The 15,010-nt window shown below is 56.8% G+C and overlaps 4 protein-coding genes across 4 annotated transcripts; 3 read left to right on the top strand and 1 right to left on the bottom strand.

Moving 5' to 3' along the window:
* Nucleotides 1-358: 358 nt before the first annotated feature.
* Nucleotides 359-3,376, bottom strand: WHR41_07671 (uncharacterized protein; the record flags this gene model as incomplete). The annotated part of the gene is made up of 1 exon (XM_069376275.1): nucleotides 359-3,376. The coding sequence occupies one exon, from the start codon at nucleotides 3,374-3,376 to the stop codon at nucleotides 359-361; it is 3,018 nt and encodes a 1,005-aa protein (XP_069226651.1).
* Nucleotides 3,377-3,602: 226 nt separating this feature from the next.
* Nucleotides 3,603-4,981, top strand: WHR41_07670 (uncharacterized protein). Its single transcript, XM_069376274.1, has 2 exons — nucleotides 3,603-4,570; nucleotides 4,629-4,981. Exons 1-2 carry the CDS (start codon nucleotides 3,743-3,745, stop codon nucleotides 4,764-4,766), a joined length of 966 nt encoding a protein of 321 aa, XP_069226650.1. The 5' UTR covers nucleotides 3,603-3,742; the 3' UTR covers nucleotides 4,767-4,981.
* Nucleotides 4,982-6,092: 1,111 nt separating this feature from the next.
* Nucleotides 6,093-8,424, top strand: WHR41_07669 (uncharacterized protein; the record flags this gene model as incomplete). The annotated part of the gene is made up of 1 exon (XM_069376273.1): nucleotides 6,093-8,424. The coding sequence occupies exon 1, from the start codon at nucleotides 6,127-6,129 to the stop codon at nucleotides 8,422-8,424; it is 2,298 nt and encodes a 765-aa protein (XP_069226606.1). The 5' UTR covers nucleotides 6,093-6,126.
* Nucleotides 8,425-11,672: 3,248 nt separating this feature from the next.
* WHR41_07668 (uncharacterized protein) lies at nucleotides 11,673-14,174 on the top strand (the record flags this gene model as incomplete). The annotated part of the gene is made up of 1 exon (XM_069376272.1): nucleotides 11,673-14,174. One exon carries the CDS (start codon nucleotides 11,673-11,675, stop codon nucleotides 14,172-14,174), a length of 2,502 nt encoding a protein of 833 aa, XP_069226607.1.
* Between the last annotated feature and the right edge of the window lie 836 nt (nucleotides 14,175-15,010).

Here is a 15,010-nt window from a genome sequence, read left to right as displayed (position 1 = left end):
TTTCCTTTTCTTCTTGGTTGAGCCTCGGCAGGAAAGTGAATAAGGTGTTTGTGTAATAATAACGAGTGATGATGCGAAAAGCGGAGTTTGGAAAGGGACCGTGCAGTGATTAGGACAGAACAGAACGGAATCCCACGATGTTAACCCCGAAAGGTGTCATAAGGCCTTGCAAGGCGCTACGTGAAGCTCCGAGGGAGTGGTGATGGTGAACAGACCCATTCCAAGTTGAGCCGCCATGTATCACCTCCTCGATCCGTGCATGGAAAGAACGTGAACTTCATGTCATGTTGTCTACGCTATATACGACCGCATCCCAATCATCACGTCATCCAACAGCGTCCAATCATTGGCATCCCATCTACTCCTCCTCTTCCTCCGCCTCCTCAAGCGCCAACCAAGCACCGCGACACTTCACCGCCTCCGATCTCACGCTCCTCTTCCTATCATCCAACACAGCCATCAACCTCTTCACGATCTGCCTGCGATACGGCACGACCGCCTCGCGCTTCAACTGCCTCGGCACAAGCGCCAGACACTGCAGGGCGCGCGCGCGCACCGCAGCCGTGTTCGCCGGCGCAGCCGTGCAATTGAGCAGGCGCGTGATGAGCGAGGCGGCGTGCTCGGCGACGAGGGCCGGGTCGTGCATGAGGACGGACTCGAAGATGGCGAGCGCGGAGGCCTTGGCGGGCTGGTCGGCGGCGAGGTCGAGGGTTTGCAAGAGTGGGGCGACGAGGGTGGGGAGCGAGGCCTCGAGAACGGAGTAGGAGAGGTGGGGGAGGAGGCCGGCGAGGGCGAGGAGGTGGTTTGTTTTGGATTCTGGGGTGGGGCTGGCGCGCAGGGCGGCGGTGAGGGCCGGGACGAGGGCGTTGAAGGCTTTTTGCTTGTAGAGGCCGGAAATGGGGCAGTGGTTTTGCTTCGTGAGGATGTCGTCTGGCGCAAGGAGGGTGGTGAAGAGGCGGGCGCTGGAGGGAGTGGTTGTTGGGAGGAGGTTGAGGAGGAGCTGGAGGTAGGAGGAGGTGAGGGCAGAGGTTTTGCCTTGGGTCAGGAGAGCCTTGACGACCGCGAAGGAGAGGCTGATTTGCTGCGGGCCGGGATTGTCGGAGAGAAGGCCCTCGACGTCGAGGCCTGCTGATCGGAGGGTCTCGTGCATGATCTTCGGGTCGGCGAATTTGTTGACCAGGAGCGTGATGTGGCGAAGTAGGACGCCATGGCTTGGATCGAGCTTTGGGGCGCTCAGGACGATACCCGCGTGTGTCTTGAGCACATTGAGGATGTCGGCCGACTCCACCACTGCTGGCCGGATGGCGGCGTAATAGTAGAGGGTGAAAGGAGCGATGCTCTGCACGATGTCTTGCGCTCCACCTCCCTCCTCGACTGCAGGTGAAAGCCACTGTGTGTTGGTATTGTAGATCGCGCTCTGGAAGTGCGAGATCTGAGGCCTCAACAAGGCGTTGCAGATCCTGCCGATGATCTCAAGTTCTGTGGCATCCCATTCTGCAACGGGTGTCTGCTGGACCTGGCGCACAAGTGGCTCGGCAAAATCGGAGAAGTATGAGCTGCGAATGATCCCGCTCTCCATTGCAGGCGATCCAAAGGTGAAAGCGTACAAGATCGCTTTAAGCAGAGCTTGTTGGTACGTCTTTGAGGCGCCCTGCTGCCTTGCTGCTGTGTGCCTGTTCTTCAGTCGCAGCGCAATTGTGTCGAAAGCTTCTTTTGCACTACTCAGCTTTGCGAGAGCTTCGAGTACAGGCATGCATGCTGCCTCGTCTTGAGGCACATCAGGGAGCTCAACGACGAAGGCTGGTAGTGCTTTATCCCTGACGGCGTAAGGAGCAGTGTAAGCCATCTTCGTCAAGGCATCGATCGCCTCCGCGCGAATGTCTCCGTGACCGTCCAGATGCTCGTGCAATACAACGCTAGTGACAGCGTCCACAGCGCGCTCAACGTCGGTATCAGAAAGCAGGCTTCTAATTGCCGTGAGCTTCACCAGGCCGTCTAGCGATACCAAACGGAAAGAGACCTCCGACTTCGGTGCATTGAGAAGAGCGCGAAGCAAAGCCTCCAAAGCCTCGCTGCTGAACGCCTGGAGACCTTCAAGGATCAATGTGTCGCCCGCTACGGCCGTCTCAATGTAAGCCTTGACGATATCGTTGAAAACTTCAAGCAGCCCTCTGCGCTTGGACATCGATTGTGAAGACTTGAAGAGCTCGAAGAGATTGGGCAGGATGCCCTTTGCCGTTCTGTCTGCAACAACAGGTGCAGCTGATGAGATGGCGTGGAGAATTCTGCCTGCCGACTGCGACTGCTTCGTCGGGGCATCCTCAAGGTGCTCATTGCATTCCTTGATGACTGGCCGCAGGTAGGCATTAAGAGGGCCTTCGAGGCCTGTGGAAAAAGATGTTGCGATCAGAGCGAGGGCTTTCAGTGCCTCCACTGCGAGATCCTCTTCTTGGGCTGCGAGAATCTCAAACTTGAGTGCGTCCCACAAGGTGACGGAGTAAAGGTTGATCGTGTTGGGCTCATAGCCCACGATACAAGCCTGGAGCGTGTGCAAGACGTCACGCTTGGTGTTCATGGAACTTGAATCGAGCTTGTCCAAGAGTGCCGGGAATGCGTAAGGGGCGAAGTCAGAAGTCGCAGCAATGCAGTCCTTCAATCTGTCTTTCAGATTTTGTGCGGTGATCCCATATGGGTCGTCCGGCGGTGGCTTGAAAGTGATTGGAAAATAGTTGAAGACCGAGTCAAATAGATCTTGCGCTGACCGCGACACGTCCCACTCCATCATTGGTACTTGCAAGACGGAGAAGACAATCATTAAATTCCTCGGATCCTTCTCACCATCGAAGAAGGCGATGAAGTTCGGAAGAAACTCAGGGTCTTCATCGTGCAAGTCTTGGATAGGCTTGCGATATTTGGCCATGAGAATGTCGATCAGCTGAAGGATGCTGTAACGCTCGCTCTGAAGTCTGAACTGCTTCAGCGGAGTCGTGTGAGAGACAAAAGTACTCATCACTTTCTGAGCAGTAGACGCATCCCATTTGCCACGCTCCTCAAGCGCAAGCAGCGCTCGAGCGGAAGACCCAATCCCAGCGACATCGCCCTCGATCCTGCCTAGAACAAAATCGCAGAGCAGCCGTCTTTCCTGTCCAGAAAGCACCCTCGGGCTCACGGCAGTGAGCACATCGGCCAGGTAGGCGACTGAATGAGCTCTGACATCGGCATCTTCTTTGTTGTTAATGTATTCCTCTAAGGTGGTGATCAACTCGATCAACTTCAGTTCCTTGGTTTCCAGTTTCTGCGCGCTGCGCTCGGCGACATGCTTAGCTTCTGTCTTGTTCTTCTCTACCTCAAAGAGGTACAATTGAATGTCGGACATTTCTCCCGCATCGTTCGCTCGTCACATGCAAACAAATCCTCAAAAGTCGCCAGATGACAGAGCCGCGGGCGCCAAGCGATATCGCCAGCCGACGTCAGTCTGTCCAACGGCAGCCTTTTTCTGTGTAATCCGGCCCGGGCGTACCCGCGTTTAGCGTGAAGCATGGCGCCGGCATTCGGGGCGTTGGCTGCATTTGCGCAAATCTTGAAGTCAAGTCACGCAGTGCTGTGTTTTTGTAGAACGTGATATCATTTGGGCACAACTCGACATATTTGGCCGATCGACAGTCTACCCGAGGGGTCTGGAGTCGAACGGAGCACTACCTCGACCTCGGATTGTGTAATTGCACCAAAGTATCTTTCAGCAATGGCCGCTCCCAATCCGCCTGCGGGCTCTTGTAAAGTAGTCCTGGCTGCGTCGATCGCCAAACCACTTTCTGCAGAAGTGCAAGACAGCCTGTCCAAGCTCGACAGGAAACCTCACCTGCACGGCTATCTGGCCAATAAGGATCCCGCGGCACGCATGTACGCCGACTGGACTGGCAAGACCTGCAGAGACAACGGTTTCGACTTTACCCTGCACGAGGTCGAGCGCGAGGATCTCGAGGACGAGCTCAGGAATGCCAACACCAACGACAGCATCGACGGCGTGATCGTCTACTACCCCGTCTTTGACTCAAAACGCGACCGTACCCTTCAATGGACAGTCAGCATGTACAAGGACGTTGAGGGCCTCTCGCCACAGCTGATCAGCAACATGTACCAAAACATCCGTTTCCTTGACCCTCCCAACAACCTGCAGAAGTCTATCCTCCCCTGCACTCCGTTGGCTTGTATCAAGATTCTGGAGCACTTGCGGGTCTACAACACTTTCCTGGACTATGGCAAGCGCCTCTTTGGACGTCGCATCACGGTCATCAACCGTAGCGAAGTCGTTGGACGTCCTCTTGCTGCTCTTCTGGCGAATGACGGTGCCGAGGTGTACTCCGTCGACATCACCGGTGTGCAGCAATTCAGCCGTGGCAGCGGTCTTAGGAAGCAAAAGCACGAGGTCAAAGACCTCGAAGGCTGGGGGCTCGAACAATGCCTGCCGATCAGTGATGTTGTCATCTCTGGCGTTCCTGGCGATAAGTACAAGGTGCCTACGCACCTGATCAGGGAGGGTGCTGTATGCATCAATTTCTCCAGTGAGAAGGTACGATGACTTCTCCCTTCATTGAATGCGTGGAATGATGACTGACCTATGGACGCAGAACTTCAACCCTGATGTCAAGGAGCGAGCGTCGATATATGTGCCCGCAATTGGCAAGGTGACAATTGTGATGCTGCTGCGCAACCTGGTACGCCTGGTTCAGAACCGTCCCCAGCAGAACGGGACCCAGGCTGCTTAAACACAGCAGCCTATGAAAAAGGAATTAGCATTGATGGCGTAGGACACTAGGGGAGGCGTTAAGATAGAGTCAGGTACTCTAGAGGGCGTGTTTTTATAGAAAGCCATCCCACTATCGTGGAGGTGCGCGTATTCGCATGGAACATTCGCATGGAATACACAACGTTTCTCAGATCGGACGGATGTTACTGACGCAACGTTTCATCCACGTTCGTAGTACTCTCATTTCGTCCTGGTCTGTGCCGATCCGTGCAAATCCCCAGGCTCTTCAGCTGGTGCACGGAATCATGCGGGCCCCTTTGGCGGCGTTTGATCCCGCGCAGATGCCCCAGCAACATAGATGCAGCAGGCAAAAGACCAAAAACCTGCCGACAAGCTCGAAAAAGACAAAAGAATGGGTTCAACCCGGACTCGAACCGGGGACCTCTCGCAATCGAGACTCAGGGTCAACCCTAAGCGAGAATCGTAACCGCTAGACCATTGAACCCGATCGAACTTTGATGTGTTCGATGAGGAAGGCGCGCGTTGTGCCGTTCTTGATGACGTTTGCAAATGGCACTTGAAGGCACAACGAATACGCCCTGGTCACAGCAGCGGCGATTCAGCCGTTTCATCGGCATATCAATTGGGGAGTGTTGAATCATCGGTCACGCTCGAGCTTTAAAGCAGACACTGAGGCTGTAACGCGATTCCGAGCCAGGTGTGCGTAGGGATCAAGCGGTTGTGCCGGTGGCGCGATCGATGTTCGACCATTTCGCGTAGCCTAAGAAAGGGTATTCTGGTCGCAACTGGGAATACGTGTGGTGTGGTGTGTGGGGATTGCCAGGTCTCCAAGGGCTCCAGCATAACGAGTCCGATGGAAACGATATCCAGGTACAGTTTAGAAGGGCTGTCAACACACGGGTCGATAATCCTCAAGAATCGAAAAGAGATATATGGCGGAAGGGATCCAGTAACCATGGACTCAGTCTGCGATCCTGTTCTCGTCCATAGCATGCCTCGGCAACCTCTCATGGAGCGGAACAATTGTACTCGACGATGCCTTTCAATTGTATGGGTGAACGATGGTGATCCGTTTTCAGCGCCGCCGGCACATACTGCATTGTCATGATTCTGTAATTCAGCTGAAGCAAGATACTTGTTCGAACAAGTTAAGTCAAGGTATACATCGCGGACGAAGTGATGATGTTGTTAGACGTTCCCAAGAGCGCGAACGTGACGTCGTCCAATCGCGGTCGTCGGAGGCGGGACAGACGCGCGCTTACTGCCGCGCGAGTCGCAGAAGCTCAAGATTGCCTTTCTGATATCTCGACTTTTTGGTCGCCGCACAGTACAGCTCCTCGCGGGGTCACACCACCAGGATGTCGAAACGCAAGAGATCGCAAGAAGACTACGAGAGTCTCAGCCATGCCAGCGTAGGCCAAACTCTTTCGCGTCTTAACGGCGCATCACCCACAGCCGACAGCCCAACAGTAGACGGAGCGAAGGAAGAGCCGAAGGATCTGGACACTGGCGACGGATGGGAAGTTGCTGGATCCAAGCGATCGAAGAAGCTCAAGAAGGCTCCGACGAAAGAGAAAGGCAACTACCCTTCGATTGGGCATTCAGCGCACGCAAGGCTGCAGAGCTTCGTGAAGATCCACGATCTGCAGAATCTGGTGCTTTATTTGCTTGCGGATGGCACAGCACCTCAGTGGTGCTCCATCAAGCACCACTCGAACGTGCGCAAAGTGGTCGCATTGATGGTACCTGGTCTGGAAGCTGGCATGTTCAACGGCGCAATATCTCTGGAGCCTTCTGATGCCTCGCCAAAGGAGGACACTGAAGGAGAGCATGGAAAAGAGGAGCCAGTCCAGCAGCAGCAGGAACAATCAAATGGCACTTCCATCGGTACACAACTGTTTGGTGGATCTCATGCCGCCGACGCAGGCACAGACATTGCCGTGAATCCTTCAGTAGTGCCGCAGGCCATGGCTCAAAAGCTAGAGGCCGAGCCCGAGGCTGAGCCCGTGAAGCGTCGCAAACTGAACATCAATCCCGATGATTACTATCCTACCAAGCTGGTCGAAGATCGGCTGCCAGCACCCCTAGTCCCTATCGGCGAAGTCTTCGATCACCTATGGCCGGTGAAAACTCCTGGCGATGATCGCAACTCTCGCATGCATTCTCCACTTGCATCTATGCTGACTGCGCCGATACCGAAAACAAAGGAAGAGAAGAATCGCAAAGGTCCGCAACCGCCTCCTGAGGGTCGCAATTGGAAGAACAAACGGACACCTGTGACAGAACTCCTAGCCACCACTGCAGAGCTGATGGACGAAGGATACGTGATGCACCCAGCCCATTTCACCGAAGACCGTGATCTCGGACGGGCTGAAGCAGAGAGAAGGCAGGCTGATAAGAAAACGACAGAAGACGGCTGGGTCGACACTGCAGGAGTGAGCAAGCTGTCTGACGGTGAAGCACCAGAAGATCAAATCGAAAAAGGCTCTCTCACTCTCGGCCGAAAGGTCTTGGCCATGGACTGTGAGATGTGCATCACTTCGCCTGAAGGCGTCACACCGCAGGAGTTCAGTCTCACACGTATCAGTATCATCGACTGGGACGGAGAAGTCGTATTGGACGAGTTCGTGCAGCCCGATAACCCCGTCACCAACTATTTGACACAATACTCTGGCATCACGCCACAAATGCTCGAGGGCGTCACTACCACATTAAGGGATATTCAGGAGAAGCTCCTCTCAATACTGACTCCGCAATCCATCTTGATCGGCCACAGTCTGAACTCGGATCTCAATGCTCTCCATCTCACACACCCCTTCATCATCGACACGGCGCTGCTTTTCCCTCATCCTCGAGGTCCACCACTCAAGTCTTCTCTGAAATGGCTGTGCAGCAAGTATCTCTCTCGCGAAATCCAGAAAGGTTCTGGCTCAACCGGCCACAACAGTGTTGAGGATGCGCGGGCCTGCTTGGATCTGGTCAAGCAAAAGTGCGAGAGGGGTAAGGCGTGGGGCACATCTGAGGCTTCTGGCGAAAGCATCTTCAGGCGCCTCGGACGTGCCATCAGGCCCAAGCGGGACAAAGTCAACCCAGTCGGTGAAGACGAGCATCGCACAGGAGCTGTAGTAGACTGGGGCGAACCAATGCGTGGATTCGGTTCACAGGCAAAGCTCGCAATCGGCTGCGAGACCGACGACGAAGTTGTCGCAGGCGTCAAACGAGCGCTTGCCGGCGATGAATCCGGCGAGACCATGCCTAAAGACGGCGTTGACTATATCTGGGCGCGCATGCGGGAGCTCGAGGCTCGTCAAGGGTGGTGGAACCGCAGCAAGGCTGTGGATTCAGACGCCCTGCGCAACTCGGCTACAGCCTCCAGCACAGATACACCGCTGGCCGATGTTGTATCGCAGACGGGTAATTACATCCGCGAGATCTACCAGTCGCTGCCCCCGTGCACTGCGTTCATCGTGTATTCTGGTTCCGGCGACCCACGCGAGCTTTCTGAGATGCAAGCATTGCAGACCAAGTTCAAGCAGGAGTACAAGGTCAAAAAGTGGGATCAGCTGAGCGTCAAGTGGACGGATGACGAGGAGCAGAAGCTGAAGAAGGCTTGCGAAAAGGCCAGGAGGGGAGTGGGCTTCATTGCTGTCAAGTAGGCAGTATAATGATTTAGCGGTCGTAGCACACGCTCTTGCAATGAAGCTGCTATCTGCAACCCACCCGCGTTCTGGGCTGGGGCTGCGCCCTGATCATATCGCTGCTGCGTTCTCTCAAAGTTAGCTTGGTGATGATCACGGCCGCTTGCTGATCCCTCTTTCGTTACAAGCACTGACTGTGAAGTGTCCGGATTTTAACAAGTGTCCACTTTATCAACTACCGACTTCTGAAAATTCATCTTCACGCGAAATATCTCGCTTGATGAAATTGACGAGCCGAGCTGCCGAGATGCCGTAATTTGCTGACGAAAAGATCATTCTCGGCCGTACCACTCTCTGTAAAGCAGCTATCGCATGACATGTAGCAATTGCTTGTGTCCAGATTAATTTGATTTGTAGCTGACACTGAATCCCGTATGGTGTGATGCAACCATTATCGTATTTCTCACGCAAGATAGCCGATTCGTGCTATCGTAGATATCTAGCTGCATGCTAGTCGTCCATCCACGACGCGTGGCTGCCTCAGGCACAGATGTCATGCAAATGCAAGCCTTTCAATCCGAAACGGTGAGGCAAGGTACCTACTCGGTCAAAGCACAAGGGTATTAGGCTACGATGTAGATTATCCACCGGGGTCTTGCTCACGTCGTCGCTATATTCGAAATACTCGAGTACACTACAAGAGTCTCGACAGTGCCTCAGCCCATCCAAACGGAATGCTAGATCCGAGATTGCGGCAAAGCCGCTTGCACACGTGTACAGTATCCAAATACTTGAAAGATGGCGTTCGCGAACCAGGACTGCTTCGTGGCTGGACTCGCCGATGTCAGATGTGTACCTAATGAGAAACTTGAGCCGGCCCACTCTGAAGAATGCTGCACGCCTGAATCCCGGGGCAAGGTGTCTGTACCATTATTGGATATTGCATGATTTCGAGGCGGTGCATCAATCGAATCAGGCAATTCGGTGCTTACTGCTGTGCGTCGAGTAGTACAGAGATCGCAGACGCTGCACGCTGCAAGCTGCTTACGTTGACCGCGACCCTGACAGTAGTCTGACCAGATCACCTAGTGACACTTTGCAATATAACTCAACACGTATTCTCCGATCACATGTCTGTGAGAGTCAGCGCCATGGACGCTATACTGGTCATCGCTTACGCGTAGCGAAGTGCGGCAGTGCGCGGACCAGTAGCGATGTGCCACAAAAGGGTACCGCGGTATACAGGGGCCAGCTGTTCACGCGCGCCAGTGAAACTCTCTAAACTTTGCAAAGTTTCCTGCCACTCAGATTTACGGCAGGTTTGTAGTTGGGGTTGAGGGTGGAGAGGCGATCACACAACTGAAGTGCCGATCACCCTTTACCCTGGTGCGATGTTCTCGTGCCCGAAGATCGCAGGCCGTCACGTGTAAAGCTTCTCGAGTGCCAGAGTGAACACAGACCAACCAGAGCGATCAGGCCGGCAAGCTCAGAGCGGTACCATCCAGTACACTTTCTGTGTATCTCCAAGGAATCGGCTTCCGCCGTTGTTCGGCTGCAGGACTCTATAGCGCGCTAGGGAGGGCCTAAATCGGATCCCAATTTCTGACAGATCGCACAATACCTCAAGGCGCAAAGTCTGATTTTGGTGTCATGTCATGGCGAGCCTGCAAACCTTCTGCTGCGGCTTGACACCGGCGGTTCGCAACGAGTTTGAGACAAGCGGCATGCGGTCTCAGAGCAGCACGCTGCCTTCGACGACATGGATCGGCTTGCTGCGTGCTGGGCCTTTTCATCTACCTACATCGCGTCTCGTCTAACAAGCGTACATTCCCTCGGCCGGCCGCAGCCCTAGCTGGAGTGCACGCAAGAGCAATCAGGGCCCCATCTTTCATTTCCGAGGCCAGTGCTTCCTGTCCAGAACGCCACGGTGCTGCATAGGCCCCGCTCGCGGTTACTGCTGCACAGCCAATGGTGACGTGCCGTGACCAACAAATGCCATGCGCCTTGCTGTTCGAGGCAGCCGCAGGCAGGACGACACAAAGCTATGGAGCTCTCTCTACCGTATGCGCGACTCGATGCGGTGAGTGCAGGAGCCGCGAGCCCAGCGAGCTGTTGGCTGCTGGCTGTGCGCCACGCTAGGGAGTATTGGAAGACAGAGTTACGAGCAGCGTCTGTGACGGCCCCGCCCGTGTCACAGATTAGTAGAGACTGGAGATTATTCGCAGCGCGGAGACTTTCATTTCGTATAGCTCAGGCCGCTGGTGCTACACGAGGATGTGGCGGCGGCGGCACTGGACGGCAGGCTATTGCAGGCTATTGCCCTCGGCTTGCCTCTTATCGCTGGCTCGCATCCTGCACGCGTGGCGGAAGGTTTGGTCGTCCAGCGTGCCGCGTCGACCGACGAGATAGAGCGGCTGTCATCGCCCACTGCCCGCTACACGCCCGCTACACGCCTCAGATACCTGGTGTACGTAGAGGCTAGTGCGAATGCGCGCTCGCTTGGCCCTGCAGGCGGCGTGTGAGGCGCGCGGGCATCGCCACTCGCAGACGTCGCTGGGCGGGCGGCGTGACAGGCGGCGGCGGCGGCGGCGGATGGCTCGCAGGATCGCAGCAGGGCCAATATAGCATGTCATCAGTAGTGAGGGCGCAAGGAGCGCCAGCTAGCCGATCGCCTTGGGTCCAACCGTAGATTGCCACATCGCGCTAGGCGGGTGCAAGGAATGGCCGGCCAGCCGTTGGGGCAATTATTATTGGGGATTCCTAATCAGCCCAAGCAAAAAACGGGCGCTGTGATTCGCCGCGCGCGGTTCGTGATTTATTGGCTCGCCGGGTCCCCTTAAACATTAGTAGCTAGAACGAGTTAAGGCTCTGCAGGTATAGAGACCCGGCGTTTTCCGCGTGAAGCTCCAGCCGTCCGCCCTCTGCCTTCGATCTTTCGATGCTTCTTTTGCGCCGTAGATCTCCTGCCTGCCGCCCTGCGCCTGCTCCCATTGCTGCCATCTCTGTGCGCGTGCGACGATAGCCGTCCGCGCAGCAGGTGTGAGTCCCCCCGGCCCCGAGTGCAGGCACAGGCGTGTTTCGTCTGGGCGCGCTGCTCGCATTCGAGTGAAACGCGCGACTGACGATCTCCCAGCGATCGACGCCCTGTGGCCCGCCAAGGTCAACGTTGTATACACCACTGGCATTTATTGCCCCGGCGCTCTCCCCTTTAGCTTGAGCATTAGTACTGGGCCTCCCCGCCGTGTGCGCATGGCATAATCCCCCTCATGGAGACGGAGAGGGTCGCGGAGGCAGCAGGCGCACCATCGTCAACCACGCCGGCGACCAGGGACGCCGCCTATAGGGACGCCGCGCCACCACCCTCGCACTCACAGCCTCCCTCGCACGCCCACTCGCGCGTTTCGTCAATGGGCGCACCGGAGCCGCAGCATGGCCAGGCCATCCGCCCGCCCACCGAGGTCGAGCTCAACCATGTGCTCACTCGCCTCGAGCAGCAGGTGTCGTTCAACTATAACATGATCCAGGGCCACCACCAGGACATCGCCCGCATTAGTGAGACGGTCGGCCGCATGCAGCACGAAATGGTCCAGGTCATCGGCGTCATGGAAGACATGCGTAACGAGCTGCGCGCGAGGCCGGCTGCACCCAAGGCCTTGGATCCTGGTCGATATGACCCTGCCGACGTTGAGGTCTTGGCCAACCAGATAGCCAATGTCACTACGAAAGCGAACGAAGTCGACAATCTCAAAATCCAGATCGAGCTCATGAAACAGAGGCTGAAGCGCTTCGAGACCCAAAGCTCAAGTCTCACGCCAGGCCCTCCGCCTGAGGCAGCACCGTCACGTTCAGACCAGCCACCTTACGATGTCGTTCGCTCGCAGCAACCCCAGCACCCCCCAGGCCACCCTATACCAGCGATTCGCCCAGGCGCAGCACACCCGGCAGACCAAGGTAGACAACCAATTCCTCCGCCTGGCCCTGTCCTTGAATCTCAACCTGCACCCGGCGTCCACGTCGCACATGAGCGCCCGCCCAACCCCAGTGATCCAGCCGCTCGCCCGCCTGGATTCCGAGCGGCAGAGCCTCTACCTCCACCCGCAGCTCTGTCCGGATGGCGGCCTGCAGATTCGTTCACAGGTCCTCCACCAGCTCACGGTCACCCGCTGCGATCCCATCCTCCCGAGTCAGACGCTCAGCCCAGCGGCTGGGCGGCGGTGAATGTCAACCAAGGCCCTAAGCGTGCCCTGGACGAACAACACCAGCACCACGACTCGTCTCAACCAGGCTCGCCGAAGCGACCGAAGCTCGCACCTTTAAAGCCCAGGAGCAGTTTTGGCGACGAGCACCACCAATCGCCTTACTCGCAGGCCGCTAGCGTCGATCCAGCTCACGCACGACCACGCATTCCGTCTGGAGAGGTCCCTGTGCAACCACATCCTCAGTATCATTCCTCGCAAGTGCCCGGTCAGGGTTCGACGAATTCCTACCGTTTCATAACATCTACGGGGCAACCGGAAGAGCATTGGCGACCAGCTGAAGGTGAAGCAGGTGCTGCCGGGCGATACGAGCATAACACCACTGGCACTACCGGCCGCGGACGTGGACGTGGGAGTCGGGGCGGCCGTGGTCGTGGTGGACGAGGAAGAGGCGGACGAAGCAGCTCAGGCACTGCGGATCACCCATCTTCAGCTGCAGAAACGCCTCAGCAAGAACACGTCCAGATCACGCCGGACTGGAGAGAACGCTATGCCCAGCAGCCCGCGACTAACGGCCATCATGCGGGCCAGCATGCATATTCCCCATCGGAAGTCGCTCGCCAGATTCCTGCAGATGTTGCGATGCACCACGGAGTGCCGCCTCACGGGATGCCCTTCGCGGCCGGACACGAGCACGAGTTCCCTGCGACCCCTGTAGCATCCAACGCCGACCCATACGCCATGGCTAACGACATGGACCCCAACTCGGCGAGCAAAAAGACCCGCACGAAGCCAATCCGTAACTCAGACGGCATCCTGATCCGCAAGGATGGCCGCCCCGACATGCGTAGTGTGAGCTCGGCCAACAACCTGCGCAAAGTGCACGCGAAGAAAGAGGCGGAGAAGGCGGAGATGGAGGGCCGCACACCGACCTCCGGCCGCTCGCTGGCGCCCGCTAACAGTTCCGGCATCTCAGACGACGAAGCCATGGACGAAGGAGACTACGACGGAGAAGGCGACATGGACGGCGACCGCCGCGGCGGGTCAGAAGCTAGGACGGGCACCCCCGGCACGCAGCCGGACGCCGAGCTCTCGGAAACAGTGATGAAGCATCGTGAGATGATGAACCGCATGTTCAACGACAGTGCCTCCGGGCCCAAGGGCACAGCGGAGGCGTGGTTCCCGCGCCACGAAGGCCCCCCGCTGGACGTGAAGAGGGAGAACAGCGACAACAAGGAGAAAGAGGCTCGCTGGCGCGGGATGGGAGACGCGACGATGGCGCGAGACAGCCAGCCGGCGACCGACCGCGAGGCCTCGCGGCAGGCGTCCGAGCGCCGCTCGCTCGAGCAGACGCCGCACGAGCCCACGCCTAGCAACGCCGCTGCTTCCGAGCCCGCGGCTTCTGAGCAGCCCGAGAGCGAGGCGGAGCCCGGTGTCGGCAAGAAGCTCGATTCTGCGGCACTGACGGACTCGGCCAAAGATCTGGGCAAGAAAGATTCAACACAGATGCACCCAGGCGGCGAAGCGGCGGCCGCAGCAACGCCAGCAGTTGGTGGTGAAGCCACCGCATAGAAGATCTTATTTGCTCTAGAAGCATGAATCCAGGATGACATGCGTTTATGGGAAAATTGGAAGAGAGGGGGAGGCGGGCATGGACGGAGGCCAACTGATTCACTGTGCAGCGCGATGCATTCTTCTTTCTCGTCGTCTTTCTTGTTTTTTCTTTCTCTCTTTTCCTTTTGGGCGGCTGTAGATACAGGCTGTAGATACCTACGTGATACCCACATACCGGGCAGGGTGGTTGAATTGAGATTCTGTTATCGTTTGGCATTGGATATCCCCTATTTGCGAAGCCTTGAAGTCGCCGCATTGTCGAGTACTCGAAGGCCCTTTGTAAATTTGTGGCTGATGGTCGCGCAGGTTGCTCAGCGTGAAGGCACTCGTCAGCCGCTGGCCCAGAACAGTCGATGCCTTGGCGCAAGAGGAGATTGGTTCGTCTATGTCTTTTGGTACTCTGCCATGGAGGCGTTCATGAAGTGCATTCACTCACTCCGCGCTCGGTACTTTCGCCGAACTTTCCTCAGGATGACGCGAATGCATGCGGTAGATGTTGCTTGCGCCTCCACCGCTGCGGGATCGTCCCAACGCAGTGCCTATCACGTACACAATCCGCAGCCTCTCAAGGTGCCACCGCACGAGCGAGAGAGCTTCTCAAGGAAATGGTTGGCCGAGCGCGGTACTCCTAGTCAGCTCTCAGGCGCCTTCAAATGCACTGCCGCCTCGTCACGCGCTGTCGTCGAATGGCATGTGAGTCGCTAAAGTGCTCATGCAAGTGAGCTGGGACTCAGGCAATCGTTGGCTGCGATCTCGACAGCTGCTCAGCCTTCGCGGGCGTCTCATGCTCCGCT

The sequence above is a fragment of the Cladosporium halotolerans genome, assembly GCF_011745625.1.
Source record: "Cladosporium halotolerans strain TM138-S3 chromosome Unknown Sca34, whole genome shotgun sequence".
Classification (NCBI taxonomy): domain Eukaryota; kingdom Fungi; phylum Ascomycota; class Dothideomycetes; order Cladosporiales; family Cladosporiaceae; genus Cladosporium; species Cladosporium halotolerans.
The sequence above is the reverse complement of the archived record's forward strand: the minus strand, read 5'-3'. Positions and strand labels throughout refer to the sequence as shown.

What these genes read in the sequence shown, in the direction of transcription:
- WHR41_07670 (XM_069376274.1), top strand. Translation starts at nt 3,743, where the DNA reads ATGGCCGCTCCCAATCCGCCTGCGGGCTCTTGTAAAGTAGTCCTGGCT. An exon ending in TCAATTTCTCCAGTGAGAAG is followed by an intron (nt 4,571 to 4,628) that starts GTACGATGACTT and finishes CTATGGACGCAG; the next exon opens with AACTTCAACCCTGATGTCAA.